The sequence below is a fragment of the Oncorhynchus keta genome, chromosome 2, assembly GCF_023373465.1.
Source record: "Oncorhynchus keta strain PuntledgeMale-10-30-2019 chromosome 2, Oket_V2, whole genome shotgun sequence".
Lineage (NCBI taxonomy): Eukaryota > Metazoa > Chordata > Actinopteri > Salmoniformes > Salmonidae > Oncorhynchus > Oncorhynchus keta.
The window spans coordinates 67146748-67169038 of record NC_068422.1 but is presented as its reverse complement, the minus strand read 5'-3'; the positions used below and the strand labels follow the sequence as shown (position 1 = coordinate 67169038).

Sequence of the window (22291 nt, the reverse complement as noted above, 5' to 3'; positions counted from 1 at the left end):
CATGTCCAATCAATTGAATTTACCACAGATTTACCACAGGTGGACTCAAAGTTGTAGAAACATCTCAAGGATGATTAATGGAAATAAGATGCACCTGAGCTCAATTTTGAGTCTCACAGCAAAGGGTATGAATTCTTATGTGAATAAGGTATTTCTGTTTTTTAGTGTTAATAAGTTAGCAAACATTTCTAAAAACCTGTTTTCACTTTGTTATTATGGGGTATTTTGTGTAGCTTGCTGAGTATTTATTTTATATAATCCATTTTAGAATAAGGCTGTAAAGCAGGGGTGGGCATCTCCAGTCCTCGAGGGCCTGATTGGAGTCACACTTTTTCTCCATCCTGCCACGACTCCTACCGAAGGTGGCTCCTTTCCCTGTTCGGGTGGCGCTCGGCGGTTGTCGTCACCGGCCTACTAACTGCCAGGTGTTACCCAGAGTAGCTGGTCTGTCTCCTTTATACCTCCAGATTACCTTCTGAGGCATCCAGTCAACTAGTAAGGTGTTGTTACCCAGAGTAGCTGGTCTGTCTCCTTTGTACCTCCAGATTACCTTCTGAGGCATCCAGTCAACTAGTAAGGTGTTGTTACCCAGAGTAGCTGGTCTGTCTCCTTTGTACCTCCAGATTACCTTCTGAGGCATCCAGTCAACTAGTAAGGTGTTGTTACCCAGAGTAGCTGGTCTGTCTCCTTTGTACCTCCAGATTACCTTCTGAGGCAGTTGGCAAAAGCAACAGCTATCTCATCAGCTATATCATGTGGAAGCTGCCCAATAAAAGTTCCCAAAGACATGATAATGACTCCATGCACCCCAGAACTCTGAACAAACTCTTCTAGTTCTTGGGGAAGAGGCTTGGCAGGTTTACATTGGAACCCTCCAATATAGATGATGTTAGGCATGGTGGGACGAGGGAACTCAAACACAAAGTCAACTCTCATGAGCCATAAATCAGCAGCATGAAACAATGAGAAGTAGTCGACCTCAGGACCAAAGTATTGACTAACTAAAGCAGAATAATGAGGTCTAATTGCCTGTCTGAACAGATACTGCCTGATGACATAAACAAGGAAGTTAAGGACACGCTCAAAAAAACTATATAATCCATTTTAGAATAAGGCTGTAAAGCAGGGGTGGGCATCTCCAGTCCTCGAGGGCCTGATTGGAGTCACACTTTTTCTCCATCCTGCCACGACTCCCACCGAAGGTGGCTCCTTTCCCTGTTCGGGTGGCGCTCGGCGGTTGTCGTCACCGGCCTACTAACTGCCACCGCTCCTTTTTCCCTTTTCTGTTTTTTTTGTCTGTTTAGTTTCACCTGTTCCTTGTTGAGGTTGATTAGATAGGTTGGCTATTTAAGCCGGTAGGCCCGTCTGCTCTTCGTGTGGGCTTAACTATTTCTCCCACTGTGTTTCTGTGTGACAGTACGTATTGTGTTGAGCATTTGTTATTGTGCACCCGGTATTCTTGGCAAGCGCTATTTTTCCCCTGTGCGTAATAAACGCTATCCTGAACTTTCTGCCTCCTGCGCCTGACTCCACACCCACTACGACTAGATCGTTACAGAAGCCCACACCAAGAGCATGGAGTCAGCAGGAGCAGCGGCCACCACCTCCCATCGATGGAGGAACGCGTCCTCCATCACACCACCATCCTCCATCGGATTGGGTTTGTGATGGACCAGATGATGGAGAGAATGGACCGATGGGAGAGGAGTGGTCTCCCCACTTCACCTCAGGCTCCTCCGACGAGTCCGCCCACTCCTCCCCCGGCGGCCGGCTCCAGCGCACTTCCTAGCCCTCTCGCTCCCATTCCTATGGAGTTAGGGGGGGGGGAGCTTCAAGGGGAACCGGAGGGGGAGGAGCCAGGGTCAGGAAGTGCAGGGTCAGGGCTGGTCAGGGAGGCCACGGTTCCACTGGACATGGTAATGCAGATGAATCATAGGGAGAGGACTAGTCTCTTCCTTATCGATTCACCTGCGTTTCCAGTGGTGCTGGGGGGCCCCTTTCTGGCCAGTCACAATCCCAGGATTTTGTGGAGACAGGGGGTTCTCCAGGGGTGGTCAGAGGAGAGTTCAGGTAGGTTTATGGGAGTGTCCATTGGTGCCATGTCGGTGGAGAGTCCAGACCAGGTTTCCACTGTGCGCATTCCCTCTGAGCCTTCTGTAAGAAGAGGGCGACTAAATTATCACCTCATCAACAGGGGGATTGTGCGATAAACCTCGAGGTCAACGCTGCGCTTCCCAGGAGTCACGTGTACCCATTGTCACAGGAGGAGACATTGGCTGTGGAGCCATATGTCACGGAATCTCTGGGACAGGGGTACATTCAGCGCTCCATTTCACCCGTCTCCTCAGGTTTCTTTTTTGTGAAGAAAAAGGAGGGAGGTCTGCGTCTGTGTATTGATGATAGCGGTCTCAATTCCATCACAGTGGGGTTTAGTTACCCGCTACCTCTCATCGCTACGGCTGTGGAATCATTTCACAGAGCGTAGTTTTTCATAAAACTGGACCTCAGGAGCGCATATAATTTTGTGCGTATTCGGGAGGGAGACGAGTGGAAACCACGTTTAGTACCACATCGGGCCATTATGAGTACCTCGTCAAAGAATGCTCCAGCCGTCTTTCAATCCTTTGTAGACGAGATTCTCAGGGACTTGCACAGGCAGGGCGTGGTTGTATATATCGATGATATCCTGATCTATTCCACCACACGTGCCGTGCATGTGTCTCTGGTGCGCAAGGTGCTTGGGAGACTGCTGGAGCATGACCTATACGTCAAGGCTGAGAAGTGTGTGTTCTCCAAACGAGCCGTCTCCTTTCTGGGTTATCGCATTTCCTCCTCGGGGGTGGTGATTGAGTGTGACCGTGTTAAGGCCGTGCGTAATTGGCCGACTCCAACCACGGGGAAGGAGGTGCAGCGGTTTTCAGGGTTTGCCAATTACTACCGGAGGTTTATCCGGGGTTTTGGCCAGGTAGTGCCCCCCATTACCTCACTGCTGAAGGGGGAGCCGGTGCGTTTACGGTGGTCAGCAGAGGCTGACAGAGCCTTCAATCGGTTGAAGGCGCTGTTCACTGATGCGCCCGTGTTGGCGTACCCGGACCCCTCATTAGCGTTCATAGTGGAGGTGGACGCGTCCGAGGCTGGGGTGGGTGCCGTGCTATCACAGTGCTTGGGTACACCACCGAAAATCCGCCCCTGCGCTTTCTTTTCGAGGAAGTTCGGCCCGGCGGAGTGTAACTATGATGTGGGGGACCGGGAGTTGTTAGCTGTGGTAAAGGCCCTGAAGGTGTGGAGACACTGGCTTGAGGGGGCTAGGCACCCTTTCCTCATCTGGACTGACCACCAGAATCTGGAGTATATCCGGGCAGCGAGGAGACTGAATCTGCGTCAGGCAAGGTGGGCCATGTTCTTCACCCGATTTAGGTTCACAATCTCGTATAGACCAGGTTCCCTGAACACGAAGGCCGACGCTCTGTCCCGTCTCTATGACACAGAGGATCGGCCCATCGATCCTACTCCCATCCTTCCAGCCTCTAGGCTGGTGGCACCGGTGGTATGGGAGGTGGACGTGGACATTGAGCGGGCGTTACGGTTGGAGCCTGCGCCTCCACAATGTCCTACAGGTCGCAAGTACGTGCCGCTTGGTGTTCGTGATCAATTGATTCGGTGGGCTCACACACTACCCTCTTCGGGTCATCCTGGTGTGACGAGGACAGTGTGGGGTCTTAGGGGGAAGTACTGGTGGCCCACCTTGGCTAGGGATGTGAGATTCTATGTCTCTTCCTGTTCGGTGTGCGCCCAGAGTAAGGCTCCTAGGCACCTTCCTAGAGGGAAGTTTACAACCCCTCCCCGTTCCACAACGACCATGGTCTCACCTGTCGGTGGTTTTCCTTACCGATCTTCCCCCGTCTCAGGGGAACACCACATTCCTGGTTGTTGTGGTTCGGTTTTCTATGTCCTGCCGTCTCCTTCTTTTGCCCGGTCTCCCTACGGCCCTACAGACTGCGGATGCTCTATTTACCCACGTCTTCCGGCACTACGGGGTGCCCAAGGGCATCGTCTCTGATCAGGGTCCCCAGTTCACGTCGTCCCGAGTGTGGAGGGCGTTTATGGAACGTCTGGGGTTCTCGGTCAGCTTGACCTCCGGTTATCACCCCGAGAGTAATGGGCAGGTGGAGAGAGTGAACCAGGAGGTGGGTAGGTTTCTGCGGTCGTATTGCCAGGACCGGCCAGGGGAGTAGTCAAGGTATGTCCCAAGGGCGGAGTTGGCCCAGAACTCACTCCGCCACTCCTCCATGAACATGTCACCATTTCAATGCGTGTTGGGCTACCAGCCGGTCCTGACACCGTGGCATCAGAGTCAGACCGAGGCTTCTGCGGTGGAGGAGTGGGTGCAGCGCTCCAAGGAGACCTGGAGAGCCGTCCAGGAATCCCTCAAGCAGGCCGGCGGACGGCAGAAGAGGAGCGCTGACCGCCACCGCAGTGAGGCCCCCATATTCGTACCGGGGGACAGGGTCGGGCTCTCGACCCGAAACCTACCCCTCCGCTTGCCCTGCCGGAAGCTGGGGCTGCAGTGTGTGGGGCCCTTGAAAGACCTGAGGAGGATAAACGAGATGTGTTATAGATTATAACACCCTTCCTATTATCTTATTAACCCCTTGTCACGACTCCTACCGAAGGTGGCTCCTCTCCCTGTTCGGGTGGCGCTCGGCGGTCGTCGTCACCGGCCTACTAGCTGCCACCGATCCCTTTTCTGTTTGTTTTATCTGTTTAGTTTCACCTGTTCCTTGTTGAGGTTGATTAGTTGGGCTATTTACGCCGGTAGGCCCGCCTGTTCTTTGTGCGGGCTTAACTATTTTTCCCACTGTGTTTCTTCGTGTTTCTTTGTGGCAGCAATACCAAGAAAGGCCAGTATATGGGTGGAGTTTTCATAAATACAATAAAGATGGTGTGATCTCATCTAAAATAATCTCCATTGAGAACCATCACAAAGTTGGAACCCATCCAACTTGAAGGAGCTGGAGCAGTTTTGCCTTGACGAATGTGCAAAAATCACAGTGGCTAGATGTGCCAAACTTACAGAGACAAACCCTAAGAGACTTGCAGCTGTAATTGTTGCTAAAGGTGTCTCTACAAAGTATTGACTTTGGGGGGTGAATAGTTATGCACGCTCAAGTTTTCAGTTTTTTTGTCTTATTTCTTGCTTGCTTCACAATAAAAAATATTTTGCATCTTCAAATGATACGTACCCCCACCAAAAATCTATTTTAATTCCAGGTTGTAAGACAGCAAAATAGGAAAAATGTCAAGGGGGGTGAATACTTTTGCAAGCCACTGTACAACGGACGAGTAGCCAGCAGTTGAAGCTTACAGTTTTCTGCATCTGGGTAGGAAAAGTAACTTTTGAAAGTGCCATGGGAGAACCTTCCAGAAGGACAACTTAGTTGGTATCCGTATTGAATTGACCTTTTTATTTAACTTTTTCTGATACATTTATGTAGTCATTAAATATGTGCTACTGTCCTGAGTCTACTACAATAGCTTGAAAAGAACAAAAAGCTAAAAATAAGTACAGTTATAAAAGCGAAAGAACTACTTCAAGGAATAACCCAAATAAATCAACCAAAATATGCTTCAAAAATATGTATTTATTGTTCAGTCACTGTCTCAACTCTTCAAACAGCAGCTATGGACAAGTATGTCACACAAAGTCTGCAATTTGAAATAAAATAACAAAATAAATCATTAGTAAGTGTACTGTTATGTACTAAAAACCATTAAACAAAAGAACAAATATCATACTATACATCAGGGGTTCTCAAACAGTGGTCCATGGACCCCTAGGGGTCCCTGGTGTAATTGCAAGGGGTTTGTGAAATAAAAAGTGTAATGAATGTATTCAGCACCACAAGGATTCCAGTAACTTTACATATAATATAGAGGGGGTGGAGTTCTCGAGGACCGCTCAAAACCTCGCCTCAAAATATGCAGGGGTTCCTGTCCCCGAAAAAGGTTGAGAACCACTACTATACACACTACTGAACAAAATAACCAAACATATGTTTGTGGGTTTCAATGGATCCAACAAATTGCTGGCAGATATTTTCCCTCTTGACTGTCCAGCCTGTCTTTATGTACATTAAAGACAACTACACCGTTCAGTCTCTCTTGGCCCATGCTGGCCCGTAACCAAGTATTTAAACTATGGAGTGCACTTAAACTCCTCTCAGCCTCACATGAAGACACTGGCACCACAAACCAAATTCTGATCAGCACCTCAACTTGGTCAACCAACCCCCGCACCTCCACTGGAAGCCTCCTGAGGACCTCTGCTGCCTCTCCACAGCTGCTATAGGGGTATTTGTTGCAAAAGAGAGGCAACTGCACTGAAAGAGAATCGATGTTCAACTTAGGGTACTGATCTAGAGACTCATCCAACTCCCCCGTAAGAAGCACTCTTTCCAACTTTTGCAGGACGTTTAGACTGTCCTCGTCAAAATGGTCACCAAACTGAACCTGCACACCATGCAACACTTGAAAGAATTCTGCCCTATAGTGATCCACTGCTTTGCCAGCAAATCGTCTTGAGTGTGTCTCAATGGATTCATTGGAGTCAATCAATGCCGTTGCCTACTCATACAGTGCAAGGTAGCTTTCGTCATTTTTGCTGTTTACCCCACGCGCTGGATAACTGGACACTGATTAGATTTAGCTGGTGTGCTGTTACAGTTACAAAGTGGCGGTGGGTTTGACAGTTTTGATGTGCTGTGAATTTTACAATGGCTTTTCTCGACTTCCTAAATCCTGCACTAATGAAGGCAGCATCCGCTCTTTGGCCAAAAGATGGCTGGCTTGAAAACCCTTGGCTACAGTGAAAACACATTTATAATGTAGCCAGAGGAAATCACAAAACCATCTCTCTTGAAAGGTCAACACTCTGTTGGCAAGAGTTTGTGGATCTATAAATTGTGGGTGTGGCTGATATGGTTTTGTGCCATCACTGAGGTAACTGGACAATGCTGTGCCACTGTCCCCTATACTGATGCTGCTGGCAACAAGGTTGACACCTGGTCCTGCCATGGCTGTGACACTGTCCCCTATACTGGTGCTGCTGGCAACAAGGTTGACACCTGGTCCTGCCGTGGCTGTGCCACTGTCCCCTATACTGATGCTGCTGGCAACAAGGTTGACACCTGGTCCTGCCGTGGCTGTGCCACTGTCCCCTATACTGATGCTGCTGGCAACAAGGTTGACACCTGGTCCTGCCGTGGCTGTGCCACTGTCCCCTATACTGGTGCTGCTGGCAACAAGGTTGACACCTGGTCCTGCCTTGGCTGTGCCACTGTCCCCTATACTGGTGCAGCTGGCAACAAGGTTGACACCCGGTCCTGCCGTGGCTGTGCCACTGTCCCCTATACTGGTGCTGCTGGCAACAAGGTTGACACCTGGTCCTGCCGTGGCTGTGCCACTGTCCCCTACACTGGTGCTGCTGGCAACAAGGTTGACACCTGGTCCTGCCGTGGCTGTGTCACTGTCCCCTATACTGGTGCTGCTGGCAACAAAGTTGACACCTGGTCCTGCCGTGGCTGTGCCACTGTCCCCTATACTGGTGCAGCTGGCAACAAGGGTGACACCTGGTCCTGCCGTGGCTGTGACACTGTCCTCTGAAGTCTCTCTCCCTGGCTCTTTCCCTTTCACCACCCTCACTGCCTCACAGTCTGTCTCCTAGAAATGAAATAAGGTGTTTGCCGTACTCCTACCTACCGGTACCAAAAACGACACAATTAATCACAACAGCAATACCTTTGGATTAAACAAATCTTAGTTCAGTCACCAGTTTAAGTTGAGAGTGGGGGTATCCATGGCATTGTCTCTACCAGTCTGTCCCTGCCTATCAGTCTCTGCCAGTCTGTCCCTGCCCATCTGTCCCCAGCTCTGCTGTCTGTTGCCTGCTCTGCCTTATGACATCATTGTGAAACATTTCCATTTCACTTCTTTCTTATGAGCATTTTATCAACTAGTCTTTGAGATATTAGGCTACTAGGGTTCTTACCTTGCGTTTTGGTGTACTGAAAAAATACTCTGATGTCAGTCTTTTTTTTTCATTTTTCTACCTGGCTGGCTGGCTACATACACAGTGTGCAGGTTATTTATAGTAGGAGATGGGCATCTCATTTCTGTGGTGTTTGCTATATAATCTTTGCTATCGTCAGTTTACTCCAAGATCTGCACACAGGTACTTCAAAGTCCCCTAGCGACAATTTTAGCTTTTGAAATGAAACCATTACAGATATTTAAGACAACGGTAGAAGATAGTGTAGTTCTGTTCAGTTTGGAGGTCAGTTTATCGCTAACCTTATCACAGGGACTTTGAAGCACTACAGCTGCATGCTGATCTTGGAATAAACAGACAATAGCAAAGATTCCATCTTTGACTACGCCACATAAAATGGAATAGGTACTATCTAGCTTGATAGTTAATGTTTGCTTTAGTTTGCTCGCTAGCTCTGCAAATTCAGCTATTGTGTGTGTGTGAACACTGCCAACACAAAACAACATCGCTATGGTGCGATTGACTGGATTAACCTCACGTTAGTTACGTGCATTGAATGCCTTTCAGACGGTAGACACGAACCCTCTGTTACCTTGCCAGCAAAGGAACACTACATTGCATTGCTAACTTCTCTCATTGACTCAAATTCAAATAGCTGCAAACAATGGTTGATGTTACTGTAGATAGCTAGCAAACTGTTGCTAACCGCTAGCTAACATAGAGAGTGACCTGTAATTTAATGTTGCTAACCGCTAGCTAACATAGAGAGTGACCTGTAATTTAATGTTGCTAAGCGCTAGCTAACAAAGAGAGTGACCTGTAATTTAATGTTGCTAACCGCTAGCTAACAGAGAGAGTGACCTGTAATTTAATGTTGCTAACCGCTAGCTAACAGAAAGAGTGACCTGTAATTTAATGTTGCTAACCGCTGTCACGCCTTGGTCTTAGTGTTTTGTGTTTTCGTTATATATTTGGTCAGACCAGGGTGTGACATGAGTTTATGTTGTGTTTCGTATTGGGGGTTTGTAGTATTTGGGATTGCGGCTGAGTAGGGGTGTTGTTTAGGCTTGGCTGCCTGAGGCGGTTCTCAATCAGAGTCAGGTGATTCTCGTTGTCTCTGATTGGGAACCGTATTTAGGTAGCCGGGGTTTCTCTGTGTATTTCGTGGGTGATTGTTCCTGTCTCTGTGTAGTTTCACCAGATAGGCTGTAATAGGTTTCACGTTCCGTTTGTTGTTTCACGTTCCGTTTGTCCTTCCCTCCTGCGCTGTCGGAGTCTCCTGTCTGTTCAGCGCTATCAGAGCCTTCCTTCCCTCCTGCGCTGTCGGAGTATCCCGCCTGTTCAGCGCTATCAGAGCCTTCCTCCTCTACAGCGCTGCCGGACCCTCCTGCCTGTTTGGAGCAGCCTGAGCTGCCAGTCTGCAGGGAGCTGTCAGTCTGCAAGGTGCTGTCAGTCTGCATGAAGCAGCCAGAGCTGTCAGTCTGCAAAGAGCTGCCAGTCTGCAGGGTGCTGTCAGCCTGCATGGAGCAGTCAGAGCTGTCAGTCTGCATAAAGCAGCCAGAGCTGTCAGCCTGCATGGAGCAGTCAAAGCTGTCAGTCTGTTCGAAGCAGCCAGAGCTGTCAGTCTGCATGAAGCAGCCAGAGCTGTCAGTCTGCAAAGAGCTGTCAGTCTGCAAAGAGCTGCCAGTCTGCAAGGAGCTGTCAGTCTGCAAGGAGCTGTCAGCCTGCATGGAGCTGCCAGAGCTGTCAGTCTGCAAGGAGCTGTCAGTCTGCATAGAGCAGCTTGATCCGCCAGTCAGCCATGATCTTCTAGATCTGCCAGTCAACCAGATTCTTCCAGATCTGCCAGTCAACCAGTCTCTTCCAGATCTGCCAGTCAACCAGTCTCTTCCAGATCTGCCAGTCAACCAGTCTCTTCCAGATCTGCCAGTCAACCAGTCTCTTCCAGATCTGCTAGTCAACCAGAATCTTCCAGATCCGCCAGCCAGCCAGGATCTACCGGAGCCTACTACCTACCTGCCTGAGCTTCATCTCAGTACTGGGCTTCCTCTCAGTACTGGGCTTTCTCTCAGTACTGGGCTTCCCCTCAGTTCTGGGCTGCCCCTCAGTTCCGGGCTGCCCCTCAGTTCCGGGCTGCCCCTCAGTCTCAAGCTGCCCCTCAGTCCCGAGCTGCCCCTCAGTCCCGAGCTGCCCCTCAGTCCCGAGCTGCCCCTCAGTCCCGAGCTGTCCCTCAGTCCCGAGATGCCCCTCAGTCACGAGCTGCTCCTCAGTTCTGTGGGGTTCTGGGTGAGGACTATTAGGCCATGGTCGGCGGCGAGGGTGGATTATCCCAGGACGCGAAGGGGAGGAACTAGGACATTAATGGAGTGGGGTCCACGTCCCGAGCCGGAACCGCCACCATGGACAGACGCCCACCCGGACCCTCCCTATGGTTTTGAGGTGCGTCCGGGAGTCCGCACCTTGGGGGGTCTGTCACGCCTTGGTCTTAGTGTTTTGTGTTTTCGTTATATATTTGGTCAGGCCAGGGTGTGACATGGGTTTATGTTGTGTTTCGTATTGGGGGTTTGTAGTATTTGGGATTGCGGCTGAGTAGGGGTGTTGTTTAGGCTTGGCTGCCTGAGGCGGTTCTCAATCAGAGTCAGGTGATTCTCGTTGTCTCTGATTGGGAACTGTATTTAGGTAGCCGGGGTTTCTCTGTGTATTTTGTGGGTGATTGTTCCTGTCTCTGTGTAGTTTCACGTTCCGTTTGTTGTTTTTGTACATGTATAAGTTATTTCATGTATCGCGATCTCTTCATTAAAGACATGAGTAACCACTACGCTGCATTTCGATCCGACTCTGTTTTGACAAACGAAGAACGCCGTTACAACCGCTAGCTAACATAGAGAGTTACCTGTAATTTAATGTTGCTAACCACTAGCTAACATAGAGAGTGACCTGTAATTTAATGTTGCTAACCACTAGCTAACATAGAGAGTGACCTGTAATTTATTGCAGTGAAAATTAAGACTGGTGATGGTTATAAATGTGTTTTCTTGTATTGAGTTGTAGAAGTAAAGAAATGTCTAACATATCCTTTGTTTGAACTACTTACTGGATGTCAGCCACCAACGACAGACACTGTCAGATTCCCACACATGCACAGTACCTGCATCTTGTGCCACTGCTCAGTGCTGGGAGGCAGTGGATCAAACCATTGTGAGGCAAAGGGCGGAGGTCTCATTCTTTTGAAACTTAAAAACGCGCTATTAAGTGTCTATAACCAGCACAAGTGCTTTCATTGCGTATTATTCATATTATTGAAATCATTCAAATTTGAATTTTTTTCAAATCATATTTTTCCCAGGATGAGGGAGGACGGGGGATTTCAACCAATGCTAAAATGTAATTATTCTTGTCTAGGCTAGGGCGGCAGAACATCCAGGGCATTGGTGATTTTATCAATGTAATCAGATTGAAAATATTAGGCTATGTTATTAACATTGAACTGATAATATAGCCCACTAACGAGATGTGTTAAAAATTATGTTTAATTTGTAGCATAGGCTTATTATTTGGGCTGCTATTATGTTCTGTTCCTCCAACTTTTAGCTGATAAAAGATAGGGGGGGGCAGATTTTTGTCTCGGCAAGGGCTGCAGAACGTTCAGGACCGGCCCTGTCATTACGCAATACGCTTTGAAAGGTGGTGAGCGACTTGATAAAAGCGGTCGGCTCGAACCCACCCATTCTATATGCTGACAAATCTACGGCCTTGAAACACAGGAATAGCAGGAGAATTTGAAAATTGTTGGAGCCAACGCGGATGTCTAGAGACTATACTGATTTCGCCTCTTCCTCTCTGATTTCCGAGATTATTACAAATACCTTCGAACTGATTTATAGACAGACGGGCTCTGAAATAGCCTTCATTCCAAATTCTTTGGATGAAAACCGGAACGTAAGCCTTCAATTAAATTAGGTCCGCATGAATTGATTCTATCGTGACGTTGTTTGTTCACACTCACCATAGATTGTTTATTCGGAGCTACAATAATACAATGTTAATGTGTAGCCTAACATTAGGATGTGAAATAGGTTTCACCTCGGCAAAATCTACAGAATTGGACTATTTCCTAACGTTCAATAGACATTTATATCGGAAAAGAAAATAATTGATCTCTCAGAATGAAAGATTATACTGTCTTACGTGATCAATCTTTTCTTATGAAAAGTTGTTTAAACTTGAAAGTATCAGTATTGTGGATAGTGTAGGGACTTATTTGTAGCGAAAAAAATATAATTAAGCGGTCACAATCAAGCCTGTTTTAAAAATGTCTCATGTAAAAAAAGTATTTCTGTGACAGAGTGAAATATTATACTGTATTACTTAATCAACCTTTTGACATAACTTGGCTAAACTTTAAAGTAGGCCAATCAATATTGTGGACAGTGTAGGAACTTATTTGTAGCCCAAAGAAAAGAAACGTAGGCCTGTTCTTATGTCAAAACATAATTTTATTAGATTTATTTGACCTTATTTTTGTATATTTCAGGTAAAATTGATGCATGCTTATGTGAAGCAGCTCGTGAAGATGTGTCTCCCTGGTATCTTCATTGTTACCCTGTTGACCCACTCTATTCCTGCTGTCCATGGTGGGAAAGTCCTGGTGTTTCCTCAAGACGGCAGCCACTGGGTCAACATGAAGGTCATTATTGAAGCGCTGCATTCAAGAGGTCACAGTGTGTCAGTAGTACGGCCATCAGACAGCTGGTACATCAAGGAAACCTCTCCTCACTACAGTTCAATCACAATTGATAATCCAGGTGGAGCTGATGAGGAATTCTTTCGCTCATTTGTGTCAAGACTAATACAGATAAAGAGAGAGGGAAACTCTGCTTGGAGTCGTTTTAGTTTAGACATGGAGTTGAAGGACGGGTTTTCTGAAATGCACCGCAAAGTGTGTGAGATGACAATCAAAATGTTAGAGAATAAACAGTTGATGCAGTCTATTAGAGAAACCAAGTATGACTTGGTTCTGGCAGACCCATTAAATGGGGGAGGCATTGTGCTGGCGCACTATTTAAATTTGCCACTTGTTTTCAATGTTAGATGGACTATAGGCGGTGAGGGTCATTTTGTTATTGCTCCCTCTCCACTATCTTATGTTCCAATTGCTGCTGCAGAGTTAACAGACAAGATGAGTTTTTTTCAGAGGGTCCGTAACTTCCTTGTTTATATCATCAGGCAGCACCTGTACAGACAGACAATAGGATCTCATTATTCTGCTTTAGTTAATCGTTACTTTGGTCCTGAGGTCGACTACCTCTCATTGTTTCAAGCTGCTGATTTATGGCTCATGAGAGTTGACTTTGTGTTTGAGTTCCCTCGTCCCACCATGCCTAATGTTATATATATGGGAGGGTTCCAATGTAAACCTGCCAAGCCTCTTCCCCAAGAACTAGAGGAGTTTGTTCAGAGTTCTGGGGTGCATGGAGTCATTATCATGTCTTTGGGGACTTTAATTGGGCAGCTTCCACATGATATAGCTTATGAGATAGCTGTTGCTTTTGCCCAACTGCCTCAGAAGGTAATCTGGAGGTATAAAGGAGACAGGCCAGCTACTCTGGGTAACAACACCTTACTAGTTGACTGGATGCCTCAGAATGATCTTTTAGGACACCCTATGACAAGGCTGTTTGTAGCTCACGGAGGAACAAATGGGATTTTCGAGGCTATCTACCACAGTGTTCCAATAGTAGGCCTTCCTCTGGTGTTCGACCAAACTGACAATCTTTCTAGAATGAAAGTGAAGGGTGTAGCAAAGGTTGTGGATTTAGCAACACTAGATAGAAACATATTCTCCCAGGCCTTACAGGAAGTTCTGGATGAGCCATCCTACAGGACGAACATGCAGAGACTCTCCAGGCTACACAGGGACGTGCCAATGGAGCCCCTGGACACTGCCCTCTTCTGGATTGAGTTTGTCATGAGACACAAAGGTGCTGCTCACCTGCGTACAGAGTCCTACAGAATGCCCTGGTACTCCTACCACTCTGTAGATGTAATGGTCTTTTTACTGACTGTTGTGTTATTTACTCTGCTGGCTTTCATTGGCATTATCAGATGTTTCTGTTGCAGGTCATGTTTGAAAATGAAAATGAAAAAGGAATGATTATGGCTTTCATCTGTATACAGTGTGGTACAACAATATGTTTTTACTTGTCTCACTCATTATACTTTTTGTTCACATGATAAATATATGTGGCATTGATGTAGACATACAGTATTGTCGACAGATGTTTTATCTATTTGCTTTTTGAGGATTTTGCTAAACTTACAACTGTACTTTAACTGTTCAGCCCATTTAACTGTTCAGCCCATTTAATCAAAGGTTTGAATAGGAAAGTCCAAATGTGCACTTTAGAGCAACAACCAAGTCATGAGGTCAAAGGAATTATCTGTAAAGCACAGAGACAAGATTGTGTCACGGCACAGATCTGGGGAAGGGTACCAAACATTCTTTGGGCAGCATTAAAGGTCCCCAAGAACACAGTGGCCTCCATCATTCTTAAATGGAAGAAGTTTAGAACCACCAAGACACTTCCTAGAGCTGGCCGCCCGGCCAAACTATGCAATCGGGGGAGAAGGTCCTTGGTCAGGGAGGTGACCAAGAACCAGATGGTCGCTCTGACAAAGCTCTCGAGTTCCTCTGTGGAGATGGGAGATACAACAAATTGTAATTCATAACATATCATACACAAATTCGTAACATATCATCCGAATTGTAATTCATAACATATCATACGAAATGGAGGATGCATGTCAACAACAACATAATTAATCTTAAACTGCATCAATGATTGCCTAATATAGAACTAACTTGTGTTTAAATCTACCCCACATGATAGGGAGAATTGGATAAATTGAAACCTTGTCATATAGATAACATAATGCATGGTGGGAGGGAGCTTAAACACAAAGTCATCTCTCATGAGCCATAGATCAGCCCCCTGTAATAACTCATAGAAGTCCAAACCTGGTTGGAAAAACTCATCACAAACAGCCTGGTAATGTGGCTGGAGAGTCAACCTGTCGTAAAGAGTAAATAGCAAATATAAAATCATATCCTTTACTCTCTCTCTCTCTCTGTGAAAGTCATTTTGTCTGAGTGCCCTGATAAAGTTATTGAAATGTACGACATTGGTCATGGCGCAAAACTTAAACGTCCCTCTCCACTCTTTACCCACATTACATTGTAGAGTAGAGGTAGCTGACGATAGTGAGCCACCAAAAAACCAGTCCCCCATGCTGGGTCAGTAAGCACCAGGTCATACTGACTCTCCTGTAGGGACAGGATGCCTTAGAGACAAAACTTTAGAGTGGCCTTGTTAACATTGACCTTGTTTTTGTTTAAACACATAAATGGACCTATCCGACTCAATTATTTGACAGACCTTGTAACTATAAACAGAAAATCCCACAATCAGAGTGAGAGTTCACTGAGCTCATCTGAGTGAATCAATGTTCCTGTGTTTGGACTTTCACCTTCATGTTGTTTTTAAACTCTCATAAGAATGTTACATATGAACTACATGTTCCCTCATTCTCCAATCTAATGTGTTCCTGGATATGTATGGATTTGACATAAAAGGCACAGGTAGATGAGCTTGTTAAGAAGTTAAGATTTAAAGTTGGCTTTTTCTACAGAAACAGATGGTGCCTTTCTCTAAGCAGTAGTCATTAGTCATCCTTTTTATCTGATCTTGATTATGGTGATATTATTTATCAAAGTGCAGCTGCTACTACTCTTAAACCTTCGGATGCCATATACCATAGTGGGCTTTGTTTTGTTACAGGTGACAGTTTTGATACTCATCCCTGTATCCTGTATCACAAGTTTGGCTGAACGTCGCTAAAGACCCGTAGATCTCTACATTACTCCCTTTATATTTACAAGGTCCTACTTCATAAACTTCCATCTTATCTAACTTTGCTGTTGAAGTATACACACCTGAGTTGCCTAACCAGTTCACAGGATTGGTTAACTGTTGAGGTTCCTAGGGTCTCCTAAGCTAGGTAAATCTGCTTTTAGTTTTAATGAACCATATTGAATGCACCATTTGCAAATGTATGACGTTTAATACAGAGATTGTTTCTCTCTATATCAATTACTTTCTTTATGATTTGCTTTACAAATTCCTCATCCATAGCATCAGTGACAGGTATTGTAATAGAACTGTAGTTGGACGACTCTTGTTTGATATACCAACTTTTTGTCGTTCGGTACCACTCTGGCTGTGTGTCCCTGAGAGTGAAGAGCCTTGATCAGAAGGTCCATGTTAACCCATTAACTTCCCTCCCCGGGAAAGACCAGCAACTTCCCACCATGTCAAACTGAACTAGACACAATCAACATAATTATAAATATGCACAAGTCATGCTTCCAATATCAATGATCAATTATCAATTATCTGAAATATTATCTGAAATCAATTATCTGAAATATAAAACAAACAGCTAGGAAATCCTGATCCCGTTGAACGGATTTTGACATATAGTCAGTTAGCTGACTATATATTCTCATTAATGTACAAGCATTTCGATACACCCACGATAATATCTGCTAAATATGCGTATGCGACCAATAAATACAATTTGATGTGATACAAATCATGAAAGACCATGAAAGCTGTTCTCAATAGTGCATAATTTATTCTCTATAGGGTTTTGAGAGATTGAGACAATGAAGATTACACTTTATTCTTTTCTAACCACAAGGCTGGTAACTTAGTGGTTAGAGCGTTGGACTAGTATGTGGGAGTATCTGGGAGGTTGCAAGATCAAAATCTGTTGTTCTGTCCCTGAACAAGGCAGTTAATCCTAGGCCGTCATTCTTAAGACTTGCCTAGTTAAATAAAGGTCAAACTTTTAGATTCACGTTTGATACAGTATGTAAACACAATACATTACATCCTTGCCTATTAACTTAATGTCATTATTATTACTTTAGTCAGTCTAGAGGTAAGATGTAGTGAAATGTTACTTACATGTAAAATGTGTAGCTCACTTTGGCTTTTGTGTGGCATGTTGGTTTATAGGGGTTAAGTAAAGGTCAAAGTACTGCTTTTTTGATTTCCTTTCCATTTGTTAAAGTCACAGTGATGGTTACTCAAAACTCAGTGAGTGAACATGATTATAATATGGATATATATTATTACGATGGATGTATCATAGAATATGGTTGTATGATATTAATATATTGTTTAACATAGCAGACACATTTCACAAAGTCAAACAACAAGATTTGCTGGTCCAAACATGTCAATGAAACCCTCCAGGAATTGCCTATATAGAACTACCTCATGCTTTTTCTACCCCACACGATAGGGAGAATTGGAAATACCAGTCCCCCATGCTGGGTCAGTAAGCACCAGGTCTAACTGGCTCTTCTCCAGGGATAGAATATCATTAAAGAATATACACTTTTTTTTATTTTTTCAACTAGGCAAGTCAGTTAAGAACAAATTCTTATTTACAATGACGGCCTACCCTGGCAACGCTGGGACAATTTTGCACCGCCCTATGGGACTCCCATTCACAGCCGAATGTGATACAGCCTGGATTTGTAGACATCTCTTGCACTGAGATGCAGTGCCTCAGACCGCTGCACCACTCAGGAGCCCACTGAAGTGTACAAAACATTAGAAACAGCTGTTTTTTCCTTGACATCGACTGACTAGGTGAATCGAGGTGAAAGCTAGGATCCCTTATTGATGTAATTTGTTAAATTCACTTCAATCAGTGTAGATGTAGGCAGGTCAAATAAGGACTTTGAAGCCTTGAGAGAATTGAGACATGGATTGTGTATGTGTGCCATTCATAGGTGAATGGGCAAGACAAAAGATTTAAGTGCCTTTGAACGGGGTATGGTAGTAGGATTCGGGTGCCCCAGTTTGAGTGTCATCTATAACTTACATATCTGAATTGTGAATTTTGTCGGGTCGCCCAAAAAGTGACATATTGCAGCTGGGATTTTCACGCTCAACAGTTTGTTTCAAGAATGATCCCCCATCCAAAGGACATCCAGCCAACTTGGACAAAATGGCAAGTCAATATTAGGAAGGTGCTCCTAATGTCTTGTACACTCAGTGTACTTTAGCGGGCTTGTTAACATTTACATTGTTTCTGTTTAAACACATAAACAGACCCATATCAATTATTTGACAGATGCGATCATTAACATAGAATCCCTTGATGAGAGGGAGAGTTCAATGAGCTAATCTGAGTAAACACAATGTTTTTGTGTTTGTGGACTTTCACCAATTTGTACATGTTTGCCATATACAATATGTTTTTGTGAGAGCTGGGGCCACCAATATATACGAAAAATGTATGCACGCATGACTGTAAGTGACTTTGGATCAAATAATCTGCTTAATGGCATACATTGTTATTATTTAGCTGTACACAGCGAAATCCCCAGTTTATGTGACAAAACAAACACGTTTAGTGTAAATAATCATTGTACCATCTAAAGATTGTGAAATATATATTTCCTTAATGAATAATATTGTATTTTCATCTGTTTGAAGCTGGTGTACAAAACCGAAAGTAAAATACACAACAACTAAACTTAAACACGGGAATCATAGAAATAGTGCACATAGAATATATCTACGGCATCTTAGACTTGCTTTCAATGAGAATGACAGATCTATAACACACATATCTATGTGGATTTTGTTGGTTCACCCTAAAAGCTACATATTACAGCTTTGATTCATACTTATCCTATTATTTTTGTGTACCAGAATGTGGAGAATTGGATCTGTTCATTCACTTTTAATCTTTCCTTTCAAGCAACTTCTAACGCTTAAATATCTGACTATTGCAACAAGAAGAAGAATAAGCACTACTACAACAGCCAACAATATCAGGACAACATCTACAGAGTGGTAGGAGTACCAAGGCATTCTGTAGGACTCTGTACGCAGGTGAGCAGCACCTTTGTGTCTCATGACAAACTCAATCCAGAAGAGGGCAGTGTCCAGGGGCTCCATTGGCACGTCCCTGTGTAGCCTGGAGAGTCTCTGCATGTTCGTCCTGTAGGATGGCTCATCCAGAACTTCCTGCAAGGCCTCCAGGAAGTTATTGTTCTGGTCTACTGTTGCCATGGATAAAAGCTTCGCTCCTCCTCTTTTTTTCAGACGAAGGATGTTGTCATATTGATCAAAAAACAGAGGTAGACCCACAACAGGAATTCCATGGTAAATAGCCTCTTGAACCCCATTTGTTCCTCCATGAGCTACAAACAGCCTCGTCATTGGATGTCCTAACAGATCATTTTGCGGCATCCATTGAACTAGTAAGGTATTGTTGCCCAGAGTAGCTGGCCTGTCTCCTTTGTGTCTCCAGATTACCTTCTGAGGCAGTTGGGCAAAAGCAGCAGCTATCACATCAGCTATATCATGTGGAAACTCAGACACAAAAGTCCCCAAAGACATGATAATGACTCCATAATTCCCAGAACTCTGAACAAACTCCTCTAGTTCTTGGGGAAGAGGCTTTGCAGGTTTACATTGGAACCCTGCCATATAGATAACATTAGGCATGGTGGGACGAGGGAACTCAAACACAAAGTCAACTCTCATGAGCCATAGATCAGCCCCCTGTAATAACTCATAGAAGTCCACACCTGGTTGGAAAAACTCATCACAAACAGCCTGGTAATGTGGCTGGATTACAAGTCTGTACTGAACTTCCCAAAGCAAATATAACATCATATTCTTTACTCTCTCTGTGAAGGTCATTTTGTGTGAGAGCCCTGATCCAGTCATTGGAATATAAGACATGGGGGATGGCGCAATGGCTAAATGTCCCTCTCCACTGGTTATCCACCGTACATTGTAGACTAGAGGTAGCTGAAGATAATGAGCCACCAAAATACCAGTCCCCCATGCTGGGTCAGTAAGCACCAGGTCATACTGGTTCTCCTCCAGGGTCTTCATTAAATCCTTGTCTTTCAATACAGCAGTTGCCATGTCACATTCCAGTCCATGAACCTTAGACATTGCAGAGAACATCTCGATTTGCAAATGTATAAAGTTTAATACAGAGCTTGTTCCTCTCTCTAAATCAATTACTTTCTTTATGATTGGCTTTACAAATTCCTCAAATTCCACACCATCAATGACAGGTATTGTAATAGAACTGTAATGTAGAGACTCTTCTTTAATATACCAACTTTGAGTTGTCCGTACTACTGTGATGGTGTGTCCCTGAGAGTGAAGAGCCTTGATCAGAATGTCCATGTTCACCCAGTGGCTACCTTCTAAGGGAAATACCAGAATTTTCCCACCATCGTAGATTCTCCAAGAAGCAACCAGTAAAGATATGAGAAGGTATGAGCTTATGCTTCCATTGTAGCTTGCCATCTTTCATCTGAATGATAGGAGAAATCAGACGGCAGGTTGAACAGACTGCAAAACATCAACTCTTGTTGTTGTATCAGGTGGACTCTGACCGACTTAAAAAGGATTGGACTCTTTTTTTCTATTTTCGCCTAAAATGACATACCCAAATCTAACTGCCTGTATGTAGCTCAGGCTCTGAAGCAAGGATATGCATTTTTTGGTAGCATTTGAAAGGAAACACTTTGAAGTTTGTGGAAATGTGAAAGGAATGTAGGAGAATATAACATATTGTAATACATCTGGTAAAAGATAATACAAAGAATAAAACAACAACCGTTTTTGTCTTTTTTTTGTATCATCTTTGAAATGCAAGAAAAAGGCCATAATGTAATTCCAGCCGAGGTGCAATTTAGATGTTGTATTTTTTTAAAACCTTTATTTAACTAGGCAGGTCAGTTAAGAACAAATTCTTATTTTCAATGACAGCCTAGGAACAGTGGGTTAACTGCCTGTTCAGGGGCAAACGACAGATTTGTACTTTGTCAACTCAGGGATTTGAACTTGCAACCTTTCGGTCACTAGTCCAACTCTCTAACCACTAGGCTACCCTGCCGCACCAGCAGTCTGAAATGTGCAACGTTTCAGACTGATCCAATGAACCATTGCATTTTTGTTCAAAGTGTTGTATCAAGACTGCCCAAATGTGCCTAATTTGTTTATTAATAACTTTTCATGTTCAAAACTGTGCACTCTCCTCAAACAATAGCATGATATTATTTCACTGTAATATTGGACAATGCAGTTAGAGTAACAAAAATGTAAGCTTTCTGCCAATATCAGATATGTCTATGTCCTGGGAAATGTTTGTGTTCCTTACAACCTCATGTTAATCGCATGAGCCTATGTTAGCGCAACCGTCCCGCAGGGGACCCACCAATCCTGAAGAAGTTTTAAGTCCCCAACTAAGTCTCCCAGTGTCGAACAGACTCACAGACTTAAAAGCTAATCTCAAGACACCTTTCTAATACAAAGAGATGGTCTTAGAAGCTGGAAAGTAGGAAAATTAATTCACTGTAACAATGATTTGTCTGCTAAATTAACTGTATCCCACAAGCCAAACAGTTGTAGCTTTTGATCATACAAGAGCATTCACAGCTGAATTCTTCAGTGAAGCTAATTCAAAGAGGATTATAATTAAACTCTTGCTTGATCTTGTGATGTAATATTGTTTTTCTGAGAATGTAGCCACTGTCAAAAAAACTAGCAATTTATTTTGTATTTTACCAACCTAGGGCCCAGTTAATTTACGTTTTGGCCATTATTTTAATAAATTATAAAAGAGTAATGTACGGGTAATATACTGTAAAAGGGTAGTGTATGTAAAAAGGTAATATATTTAAACATGTAATATGAAAGGTTAATGTGTATAAAAGTGGAATGGCGACTTAAATATACAATATAATTAAATACAAATATATTAAATACAAAAGGTAATGGGGTCATATACATATACTTATTTACTGTACACTTATTTATAAAGGGGGGATTAAAAGTTATTTATTCACCCCTGTTAATTATTAGCTAGTCTCATGTGGCCAGCCTTCCATAATCCTGTCTCGTTAACCGTGAGAAGTCTGTTTTTCAGAGGCAAGAAAAACAATAACTTGTCACACCTGCACCCGCTCCCTCTCCTCGCGCTCGAAAGCGCCAGGCTTCCCAGCATTACACACTCCTGCCACCATCATTACACACTCCTGCCTTCCCTCATCACGCGCTTCAGCAATTATTGGACTCACCTGGACTCAATCACCTGTGTTATTACCTCCCCTATATCTGTTTGTTACCAAGC

At 44.3% G+C, this 22291-nt stretch overlaps 2 protein-coding genes and 1 pseudogene across 3 annotated transcripts; 1 reads left to right on the top strand and 2 right to left on the bottom strand.

Annotated features, from left to right (window-relative positions):
• Positions 1–403: 403 nt before the first annotated feature.
• On the bottom strand, positions 404–15580 carry LOC127909384 (UDP-glucuronosyltransferase 2A1-like; annotated as a pseudogene).
• LOC118371684 (UDP-glucuronosyltransferase 2C1-like) lies at positions 11792–15244 on the top strand. 2 transcript variants are annotated; one of them, XM_052481067.1, is made up of 2 exons: positions 11792–11986; positions 12582–15244. In XM_052481067.1, exons 1-2 carry the CDS (start codon positions 11852–11854, stop codon positions 14199–14201), a joined length of 1755 nt encoding a protein of 584 aa, XP_052337027.1. In that variant the 5' UTR covers positions 11792–11851; the 3' UTR covers positions 14202–15244. The 2 variants fall into 2 exon arrangements, with proteins under 2 accessions (XP_052337027.1, XP_052337033.1); XM_052481073.1 differs by having other exon boundaries at positions 11848–12007.
• A 2981-nt stretch (positions 15581–18561) lies between the features above and the next one.
• On the bottom strand, positions 18562–20560 carry LOC118371686 (UDP-glucuronosyltransferase 2B13-like). Its single transcript, XM_035757242.2, has one exon. The coding sequence runs from the start codon at positions 20461–20463 to the stop codon at positions 18862–18864; it is 1602 nt and encodes a 533-aa protein (XP_035613135.1). The 5' UTR covers positions 20464–20560; the 3' UTR covers positions 18562–18861.
• Between the last annotated feature and the right edge of the window lie 1731 nt (positions 20561–22291).